The following is an 11,404-nucleotide window of genomic DNA, read 5'->3' as shown; positions in this document are numbered from 1 at the left end:
ATGTCTGGAGCAATTTTATTGCTTTTAGTGCTGGCCTCCACTGCCTCTGCTCAAACAGTCGATGAAAAAGCCAGGGAATTCTTGAGAAAGTTTGACGAGAATGCCACGCATCTTGTATACCAGTATTCCTTGGCATCATGGGCTTACAACACAAATATCACCGCTGAGAATGCAGACAAAGTGGTAAGAATGATACATATCAGCAGTTGACCAATCTAGCACTCATTCTGGTGAGAAAAGATGCCACCATAGTATTCTATGATCTTTAGTGCTCTGTTTTAGTAAATGGTAGTTCTGTGATAGAGTGTCTGCTTGCCTGAACAGCTGTTGTCAGTTGTGGTCTGACTATTGTGTGTTGGGTTTGATTAAAATGTTTATTCTGTTCCAAGAAAAACTTGTCATCTGCACATATCATACAAGACAAGTTAAAGTGCGCCTTCGAATTATGAATAAAATGACAATGACAAACATTCGTTCCTTTTTCTGAACTGTTTTTCCTCTTCTTCTAGTCTCAGGAGGGCGCAGCTTGGAGTGCTTTCTACACTCAAGTATCAGAACAGTCAAATGAATTCCCTATCGATCAAGTTAACGATCCTGAGATTAAGCTTCAGCTAATGTTACTCCAAGACAAAGGATCAGGTGCACTGTCTCCTGACAAAGCCACCCATGTAAGTATTGCACAGTCATATTGTATCACAACCACAAACAAATCTAGAATCGATTATGTACGTCTTTCTACTTTTATTTAAAATGGGTATGTACTATTAAAATATTGGAGGTTATTGTCCATTCATGCTCCAATAAAGGAAAAGAAAAAAAGAAAAACAAAGCAATTTCATTTGGAAGCTCTTCTACAGTGACTGACACTGTATAGATTTTGTTCATCAGCAATTTTTCAAACATGCTCTATATCAGCACTGACTGATAAGCAAGCTATTTACTTCCTCTTACTTTTTTATTACAGCTAAACAATGTCTTGAATGAAATGAGCACCATCTACAGTACAGCCACAGTATGTAAAGTTAAAGAACCCTTCGACTGTCAGACTTTGGAACCAGGTACTTTTAACTTATGACAGAGTCTAAGAGTCATGCAATCTGTTGCTCAACTTCCTGTCTACTCGCTGTCTTAAGACTAAAGTTACTTATTTCTGTGGATTCTTACAATTATTATATTTTGCAATTAGGTTTAGAAAAGCACGTTGACCATTTGACACACAGTGGAGTGCACCAGTGTAAGCTGAGCGTGCTTAATGGGTGGATGAGCGGATGACTTACTGAGCGAGCGGACGTCTTATTTGTAATTCTGTGTGATGTGGTAGGTCTGGAGGCGATTATGGCTAACAGCCGAGACTACTACGAACGCCTGCATGTATGGGAGGGATGGAGAGTTGAGGTGGGGAAGAGAATGCGACCCCTGTATGAAGACTATGTAGACCTGAAGAATGAAGCAGCCAAACTCAATGGTACTAATTCTGATGCTAAGTGAAGCATACCCAATTAAATCATAAAAATAAAAACCTTTTAATACACAAAAGCGCGGATAGGTTTCGTTCTCATTCCAAACTCAGCATACCACTATTGATAAAGCAGTATAAGTAAAAGACATAAATGTCGTGTGATCATTTTTAATTGTATTCTTCTCAGAGAGAGTTTGAGAGTCACTATTAGGTTTTACTATTGATTAACAGCTGATGGATACCACAACAAAAACAGAGAAGAAAAATCCTTAACACTTTCATGTGTTCTTTAACTTAATCAAAGGTTATGCTGACTATGGAGATTATTGGAGGGGGAACTATGAAACAGTGGATGAACCTCAATATGCCTACACTAGAGATGATGTGATGAAAGATGTCAGACGCATATATCAAGAGGTACGTGTTAGCTGTGTTATTGTACACTGCTCTGCTTGAAATGTTTGCAACCAACCTATTTGTTTTGCAAGAAGTTAGAGAAAGAAGATGTTGCATCATATTTGTGCTAGAGATAACAACAAATAGACATGTTCAAGCTAACCTTTGTTGTGGTTGTCCAGATTTTGCCTTTGTACAAGGAGCTCCATGCTTACGTGAGAGCCAGGCTTCAAGACGTGTATGGTGGACACATCTCCTCCAATGGTGGCATCCCTGCTCATCTTCTTGGTAAATCAAAGGAAGCAAGAAAAAAAGCAACTGAACAGATGCTAAATTCATGATAACGTATTCATAAAAGTGCAATCTGTAATAGTTGCAGATCAAGCAATGAAATAAATGTAGGGGGGGGGGGGGGTACAACATGTCAATCCGTTAAAAGTATAAGAATAGTGAGTATCTAGTCAATAAGCTATGGCCTTTGAATGGAACTACTTATTTGGTTGGCAAAATTGAATTAAAATGAATTGACACACCTGTTTTGATGAATTCCTCAGTGTTAATGTTATAGCTCTAATGCCACAACACTGCTTTCAGGTGATATGTGGGGAAGGTTTTGGACAAATCTTTATCCACTGTCAGTTCCCTATCCTGAAAAGCCAGACATTGATGTGACCTCTACCATGGTTGAGCAGGTAAAACATTTTGCACAACATTTTGATAATATAATACAAAAGATTTCAGATATAGAGCCAGGTCTGAAATCATTTTATTTTCTCACCAGTAATTCTTAAGTGGCTGAGGGGGACTCATTGATGGTGTCAATTGCAGGGCTGGAGTGAAAAGCAAATGTTTGAGGAAGCAGAAAAATTCTTCAAGTCTGTGAATATGTTTGCAATGTTTCCAAACTTCTGGAACAACTCAATGCTTGTGAAGCCAAATGATGGCAGGAGTGTAGTGTGTCATCCAACTGCTTGGGATATGGGCAACAGAGAGGATTTCAGGTGAACTTAACGCCACTTCTCTGTGGAGTTTCCACTTCCTCTGCGGAGCACCTCTTCTGTTATCTTGCTTTGCTATGTGCATTTCTTTGTACATAATCAGTAAAAGGTATGATAGCTTATAGATAATAAGTGAACATACACACACATAAATATATATATACATACATACATTCATATATTCATACAAACGTACATACATTCATACATACACATGCATAATGTTCATAGCCAGGTTCCTGCTTTTTAATTATCTGCTCTGGCAGATAAGATAAGCATAGATAACTTCAAAACTCTAACAAAACTCTGAAATCTCTCCCTATTATGTAGAATCAAAATGTGTACAAAGGTGACCATGGATGACTTTTTAACTGTCCACCACGAGATGGGACACAATCAGTATCAGATGGCTTATCGTAACCTCCCTTATCTGCTGAGGGACGGAGCCAATGAGGGTTTCCATGAGGCTGTAGGAGAAATCATGTCTCTGTCAGCAGCCACTCCCTCACACCTGCAAGCACTGGGATTACTGCCTGCTGATTTCAAGGAAGACAATGGTACAGAACATTTATATCCTAACTGAAAATTTGTACAGGAACCCAAATCAAAATATATGATTCTGAGTTAGCTTTCACATAAGCTTTTTTTTTTTTTTTTTAAATCGAATATACCACAGTGAACCATATTTGTACCATATTAATGCTAGTGATACAAAAACCAGCAATAATTGCACCTTATAATTATTTTAAATCATTTGCTTTAGTGTTTTTGCATGTTCATCTGAGTTTTAAAAACAACATATCAGATATCCTCAGCGTTTAGCTGGGTGATATTTCAATCATTTAGGCTAAATAAATAAATACGTAAAGAGGACTGCCTGGAAGTGGTTCAAATATTTTGAATATCTCCATTGCAACCCTAAATTACGTTTAATGAGCTTTAACCTAACACAATTCATGTACCACCCTTCCATTAGAAACTGAGATCAACTTCCTGCTTAAGCAGGCCCTAACCATAGTGGCCACACTTCCATTCACTTACATGCTGGAGGAGTGGAGATGGCAGGTCTTTGAGGGAAAGATCCCAAAAAATGAATGGATGCTGAGATGGTGGCAGATGAAGTAAGTGCGAATGAAATGCTGGAGGGCTATTAAACATTCATGTGTGAATCGTAGAACATGTATCAGTGCCTGTAGTTTGTTTAGAACTAAGGTCAAAGAATTCAATGTTACACGTATTGAATTTTGCATTGAAGTTGTATATTTCCCCTGAAATGTTCAATATTAATTGTATAGTGCCAGGTAGGTTTCACTCAATGATATAATTTTAAAACCCTATGTTAATTCATTCACAGTAAAAAAAAAAGTTAAAGCAGTATGATACCTGTAATATTTCATTTTCTGCACTTGCATTTACATTGCATTTGAAAGAAAACATTTCCAAAAACTGAAAATACCAATATAAGTATTAAATGTGCTTAATTTCAATTTTATGCACATCCAAATTACTCATTAAACTATAAAAAGATTTTCTGACACTGGTTTATTTGCCATGGGTAAATTAACACCGATTTTCTTTTGGATTCATATGCTATGTAGTGAAAGATCATATTTCTCATGACAGGAGAGAATTGGTTGGTGTGGTTGAGCCTTTGCCCAGAGATGAGACATACTGTGACCCCCCTGCACTATTCCATGTTTCTGGAGATTATTCTTTTATCAGGTAATTTAATCCGTCAGAGCTACAACAAACCCCCATTGGATTTGAAGTAACTATGTCAGCATTCTTGTTACCACAAGCTACTGATATACTTTAGATATACAAAATAAAAGGAAAACGTAGACATACAAATTTACCCACCAAGAAACACACACACACACACACATACACACACACACACTCTATACTTATCCATAAATTACACACAAGTTAACTACAAGTTTCTATATAGAGACGTACAGTATCCAAACTTGGTTGTCTTAATGTTCTTCCATACAGATACTTCACTCGGACCATCTATCAGTTCCAGTTCCAGGAAGCACTATGCAAAGAGGCTGGTCATGTTGGCCCCTTATTCAAATGTGACATCACAAACTCAACTAGAGCTGGTGAAAAATTAAGGTATGTCTAAACCAGTTACCAGGAGAGTGAGGCACTGTACGTTTAGCCTGATATGGACATGCACAAACACACTCATATGCTCATTCTTATTGGAAAGAATTTGAATAGAACTCAATAACACATACATGTGAGTGCGCACGCACACACACACACATACACACAGGGAGAGAGAGAGAGAGAAACTTTTTGAGAAAAATCATATAAGTAAAGTCATATTTAAACTAATAGACAGATGCTGGAGTTAGGAAGATCAAAGTCATGGACAAGGGCTCTGGAGCAGGTGTCTAATCACACCAAGATGATGTCCCAGCCTCTACTGGAGTACTTCAAAGAGCTCCACGAATGGCTTCAAGCAGAAAATGCAAAGAACAACAGACAACCAGGATGGGATGTGTTAGTAGATCCCTGTGAGTACAATATTAATCTGAAACACAAAAATCTCAGAATCACAAAGATAAATATTATACACATGGGATATCTGCCTGTCTGACTTCTGCAAAATAGTCAAGAAATAATATTAATCGACGATTATGAATTATTTTGATCTTACAGATTCAGAAAATGCCATCAAAGTGAGACTCAGCTTAAAGGCAGCCATGGGGAATGATGCTGTGAGTGTCGTTAAAATATGACTTTCATTATTGTAACCTGAATATTACAGGTTTATTTCATGCATATTTTTTGTTCAGTACTCCTGGAATTCCAATGAGATATACTTATTCAAAACAACGATGGCCTACGCAATGCGACAGTACTACTCCTCTGAAAAGGGCCAAAAGGTCGACTTTGTGTAAGTATTAAACAATGCGTTCATTGCTTTGTCTTAAACACATTATAGAGCATTCTTTATTACATGATAACGCTTCTATGTAACTTTCAGAGCGGATAATATTCACACCTACAAGGAAACTCCAAGGATCTCATTCTATTTTGTGGTCACTGATCCAACCAATCCAGCTGTGATTATTCCCAAAGTAGACGTGGAAGCAGCTATCTGGTAAGACCATAGCCTGGGAGGCTTTGCTCTGATTGGCAATAAACAGTAACCCAGAGACCATTACTTTAATAAAACAGCCTCATCAATTTGACTTAGATCTTTCATGAACATCTTAATATCAGAACCTCAGGCTAACTCCAGTTCCCTACCCTCTGACCCCTTACCTGTAAAAGGGTTGTTTAATGATGATTTATGTTCCATTGTATGATGTGCATTACTTGACATTCTTGTGAGATATTCTTTTTCAAACAGTACATTGCATTTTTGATGAGCTGCCTTTTTGATTATTGTTTGCTTATTATTTATTGTAGCATTGCTGTTTAGTTAATTATTTCCTGTAGAATGACTTGGTTCATTGATTATTGCCTATTGCAACCCAGACTATCCCCCCTACTTCAACCCCCACAGTCTGGGCTGTAGTTTCCTCTTTTGTTTCTATATATTTGGACTTGCAGCACTTGTATTGTAGTTTGCTGACTTAACAGGTTTGTTCGTAGATTGTGTTCTGCTGTGCTTGTGTGTCGCTTTCAGAAAAGCATTTACCAAATGAATTCATTTAAATGTGACTGTAAAGATAAATAAAAGTAGTTTAAAATTCAATCATAAGGATTCAATAATGGAGTAAATATGTCACAAAATCCACAGAAATATAGCACTCATATTACTTCCTCAGTAAATAAAAAGTATGACTATGTGCACACAGGCAATCCAGAGGACGAATCAACAGCGTGTTCCAACTGAGTGATGATACACTTGAGTTTGTGGGTCTTCAAGCAACAGTGGCTACTCCAGTGGAAGAGAAAATCACTATTTGGCTGGTGGTGTTTGGTGTGGTGATGGGATTGGTCTTTTGTATGGGAATTTATCTCATCATCATGGGAGTTGTACAAAGGAAACGGTGAGCTAATAACTGGATGAAGTATTTGTCAGTGGTTTTTCCAATAAGAAATAATGAGTAGACTATAATACTCTCACTGAATACACTTAACATTAAGGGAATGAAATGAATAAGAATATCTTCTTCTGCTGTTTGACCGTAGGAAGTCTAAGGCTGAGAAACTTGAGAACCCATATGAGGAGACAAACAGCGGAGTGTCAAATAACGGATATGAGACTGACACTGAACAAACTGGACTATAAATGACAAAACACAGCTGGAATAATGACAAAGAGCAAAGGAAATCCAGCCTAATTTACAGTGCAAAATAGACAGTGAAATGAAGTCAGTATTAATTGAAGATGTTGTACTTAAGACCAATGCTCTTGTTGATGCAAGTTTATATCAGATGATTTATTTTTGTAAAGACTGTGTGAAAATGGATGAAAAAATAAATAGCTTTTGTTTCATAATACATTGTAGTAATTGTACAGATACAGTACAGGGAATTGTATATCGAATAGATATTAAAAACATAACACCATACATTTCTGCAAATGTTTTTGAAAACTTCAAATTAAAGGACATGCACAGAGTGTGTCTCAGACCTGTTTACGGTTTTGAATTGCTTTGTTTTTCGTGTTCTTTTTTGTTTTTTATGAAAAGCTGGTACAAAATATGGTATGAAATGTTTAGTCGCTGGAAGAGAGTGAGATGGTAAAACTCACACTGCTAGCTTTTGTGCAATACTCACTTAAAAGGATTACTTCCTCTAATGAAGCAAATGTCAATAGTTTACATACTTTTTTTTTTTTTTGAGGAAAATCACTCATGTTGGAAGTGGCTGCAATGCCATACTGCATCCACTGGAGGCTGCAGTTTTCTCTCTCTCAGGTCTCATTTTCTTTTCCAACATGACTCCTGAGCGTGATTCAGCTTGCAAGTGTAAGAAACAAGGTTACAGAAAAAGTCACTTATTGTTAAGGTTACAGTTTTGTTCTGGGTTAGTAACAACTCACTTTTCATGTTCACAACTAGCGATATTTCATCAGTTATTAAACAAACAAAAAATGACGTACGCATCAAAACTTTGAGTTTTAAATAATCAGCATCATGACAAAAATTGTCATAGGACAATATTTGACATATTTCTCCATAAAATTAGATGAATAAGTAGCATAACCATGAAAAAGGGTGGTATGATACATATCTACTTAACACTACAATGGCAGTGAACTGTTTAATATGAGCATACGATAACCATATGCCTGAATTCAGGCATTGATTACAGCGTATTACTGAACATTTTGTATTAAAAAATAGAAAGAATCATCTTTGGGAGCATTTTTAAGTATGACGCGATCTTCTTCTTCCGCTTTAAGGAACCAACCCTCACAGTTGGCTGACTCAAAGCGACGATTGCGTGCTGAATCACTCGACATGTAGAAAACAAAGGGCCACACATCCGCAGCACCCTGGGAGATGCACCTCAGTTTGCTTTTTTCACAGTTCTGAAATGAAGATTAAATACATGGTTTAAAGTGGAACACAATGGGGTGTAATTCCTTCACATAATATATTTGTTTTAAAAAATGACTGATATACATGCGGCTTATATTAAGATTTTTCAAATAACTGCTTAAACAACTTGCAGAAAGGTAATCTTAGTATGCAATGTGTAAGCATAAGTGTAGTCCGGGTGGTCAAACTTTGTTAGCACAATGATACATACTATACACTTACCTCAACCTTCAAAACTGCGCTTCCATCCTCTATGGTACATTTGAGGAAGGCGTCTGTGTCTGTGAAATTCAGTACAACAGGCATACCTTTGTATCCCTCTTTGGACATTTGTGGACTGGGCAAGATACCCCCGGTCATGTAGTAATAAACTGTGATTTTTGCTGAAATACAAGCACAAGTATGACTTCAAAAATGCTCTGTTTTCAAAAACCAACAATATTCTCCATGTTTGAATTCATGTATTTGTGATCACCACATGCAGCAGTTACCCTACTATGTCAGCCATAACATACAAGCAGCAACATGTATGTAAAGTAGACATGCATATTTATAAGTGTCTTTCACAAACACATTCTTTCACCAATTCATGTGCATTACAGTTGCATTACTCCATGTGTATGCAGCATAACAGTTTCTACAGTTTCCAGTTCCTTACGTCATGTATGTAAATCTATTTCTACTTGATTTGGATCATTTCACGCATTTCCTAAAATAGAATGGAACAAACCTGATTCCTGTCTTTTTTCTCTGATGATTGCCCGGCTGTCTGCGTGGTCAAAGTATTTCTGATTCAAACAACTCCTGAGGAAGACCACACGCTTGTTGTATCGTTTTAAATTCAAAGTTCCTGTGTGCACTGAGAAGAAAAGAGATTCATTAATTACTCCTTTGTAGTACTGTTATTTTAAAGGTTCGCATAGACACAAAAGCATATGAATGTTCAGCGCAACACTTTGCTGAAGCTGAACAAAGTTTGTTTTCTCAATAGCTAAGCAAATCTCTCCTACTGAACAATAGGTGTGGTATTGATTTTCAAACAGATTACTCACATAAGATCACCTCATTTGAAGACAAGACAACATCACTACAACGGCATTTTATGCCTTCGCAGTCCTCAAATGGGCACCCTTCACCACAGCCCCGTGATGTTACCACAGAGATGCTGGTTTCTTTCAAGGCAGTTATAAGAACATCATCAGACCCATTTTCAGTGCTGCCACTGTCTTTGTCCCCGCTCTCCTCCTCCACACCAGAGCTCTCTCCATCCTCGCCATCATTCTCCAGATCCTCCTCACGGAACATTTCTAAGCTGAGGCATAGAAAAGTTTCCTCTCTGGATGTGGCGTGGAGGTCTCCAGGTTCTTGGCATTCTTTGGCTGGATTATCCATGTTTGATTGGTGTATGGTCTGAGAACAAATATAGTACATATGCACATGTAATGAACTAAATACTTGATCAGAAAACAACCTTTTTTAAGCATGTGATCTTTTTGTATTTTTTAAATGTTTTTTGAGACACTGTATTAATCCCCGAGGGGAAATTCAGACTGCATTTAACCCATCCGAGCAGTGAGCACACACATACCCGGAGCGGTGAGCAACCGCGCTGCAGGCACCCTTTTGGTCACAAGCCTGCTTCTCTAACCTTTAGGCCACGGGCTGCCCCACGCACTGCATTTTCCCCACTGGGGATATTTGAGAATATCCCCTGTTGGTAAAATTCCACGACAGCAATTTCGGTAAAAACCGAGAAAGGATAGCGACGGGTTTCACTTCCGTCTTCTTGCACACATACTCAGAATCTTGAGGTATTTTAGAAAGTGCAAGGGTATGCTCACCAGCAGAGATGAACCTGTGTTCAACATCTCGGCCGGTGCTCCTGGTGCCAAATCCTGTATCGCCGCATCATTGATCATTAGAAGTTTGTCTCCCTTGCTAAGGAAATACAAATGAAAATCTGTCAGATCTCAGGCAGTTCACTGAGGTCACAGACATATTTGTGATTGTGTGTGAAACCATGTGCGTATGTGTGTGTGTGTTTGTGTTGCTGGATAGAAATGTCTACCTTGTAAACCCGCTTTTATTATAGAGTGTAATGTTCTCCACTTCATAAAGATGCTTTCCGTCTTGGTTTCTTTGAGGAATTGAAATAATCCCCTTGACACAGCTACCCTAAATAGTGGAGGGAAAACAAAAATACACAATATGATCTAGAAAGACTCTTGCAGGTTTACCTCAACACAATACAGCAATACTACACTGTAAAAGAACCTAAGAAACAACTTAACCAAAGTAGTATGTCAGCCAAGAAGCCACGTGTAAGAAGCTAATACACCTTACCTCGACCTCCATGATTCAGGCAGAGCTTGTCAGTATGCAATTCTGCCTCTGTTGCTCATGTCCTGCTTTATAAAGGGAGATTGTCTCATTTGCATTTTAGGGGTTGAGTCAAGTTGCAGGAAGTCAAAATCTTGTTCAGAGACCATTTTACCGAGAGGAAGAAGTAATAGACTGCTTCTAGTAACTTGCGGTGTAAAACGTGAGAGAGAGAGAGAGAGAGAGAAAGAGTCAGGAGAATGATAGATAGATAGATAGATAGATAGATAGATAGATAGATAGATAGATAGATAGATAGATAGATAGATAGATAGATAGATAGATAGATAGATAGATAAATAGATAACACAGAGACCATTACCTCAATAAAACAGTCATCCTTGTCAATTTCTTACTAAAACAAAAATATTTTAAAATTCAAGATATGTGGTGGGTTTATTTTTATATATACACAAACACACACACACACACACACACACACACATATATATGCAATATGAGGGGCCAAACAGGAAATATATGAACGCAACTGAATATATAAATGTAAATCCTGAATATATAAATCTAATTCTGAATATATAAAACTAAGTTTGTACAGAGGCACATCACAAAACAAACGTTTTTCTTTTTTCAATAATTTCTTTTTTTTTTTTTCCCTCATAGGCTACTGAGTGAGCAAAACAAGTTAGACAAGT

At 37.5% G+C, this 11,404-nt stretch overlaps 1 protein-coding gene across 1 annotated transcript; it reads left to right on the top strand.

The window, feature by feature from the left end:
- ace2 (angiotensin I converting enzyme 2) lies at positions 1–7,111 on the top strand. The gene is made up of 18 exons (XM_030772111.1): positions 1–183; positions 510–668; positions 965–1,058; positions 1,322–1,465; positions 1,764–1,876; positions 2,038–2,143; positions 2,450–2,547; positions 2,684–2,856; positions 3,184–3,410; positions 3,830–3,974; positions 4,477–4,575; positions 4,852–4,974; positions 5,203–5,381; positions 5,527–5,585; positions 5,664–5,764; positions 5,855–5,971; positions 6,675–6,869; positions 7,012–7,111. Exons 1-18 carry the CDS (start codon positions 1–3, stop codon positions 7,109–7,111), a joined length of 2,415 nt encoding a protein of 804 aa, XP_030627971.1.
- The last annotated feature ends 4,293 nt before the right edge of the window (positions 7,112–11,404 follow it).

This window comes from Chanos chanos, chromosome 4, assembly GCF_902362185.1.
Source record: "Chanos chanos chromosome 4, fChaCha1.1, whole genome shotgun sequence".
Taxonomy (NCBI): Eukaryota; Metazoa; Chordata; class Actinopteri; order Gonorynchiformes; family Chanidae; genus Chanos; species Chanos chanos.
The sequence above is the reverse complement of the archived record's forward strand: the minus strand, read 5'-3'. Positions and strand labels throughout refer to the sequence as shown.

Excerpts from the sequence above, each read along its gene's own strand:
- ace2 (XM_030772111.1), top strand. The coding sequence starts at position 1 with ATGTCTGGAGCAATTTTATTGCTTTTAGTGCTGGCCTCCACTGCCTCT. Across the intron at positions 2,548-2,683 it reads CCTCTACCATGGTTGAGCAG|GGCTGGAGTGAAAAGCAAAT; the intron begins GTAAAACATTTT and ends TGTCAATTGCAG. Across the intron at positions 4,975-5,202 it reads AGAGCTGGTGAAAAATTAAG|ACAGATGCTGGAGTTAGGAA; the intron begins GTATGTCTAAAC and ends TTAAACTAATAG.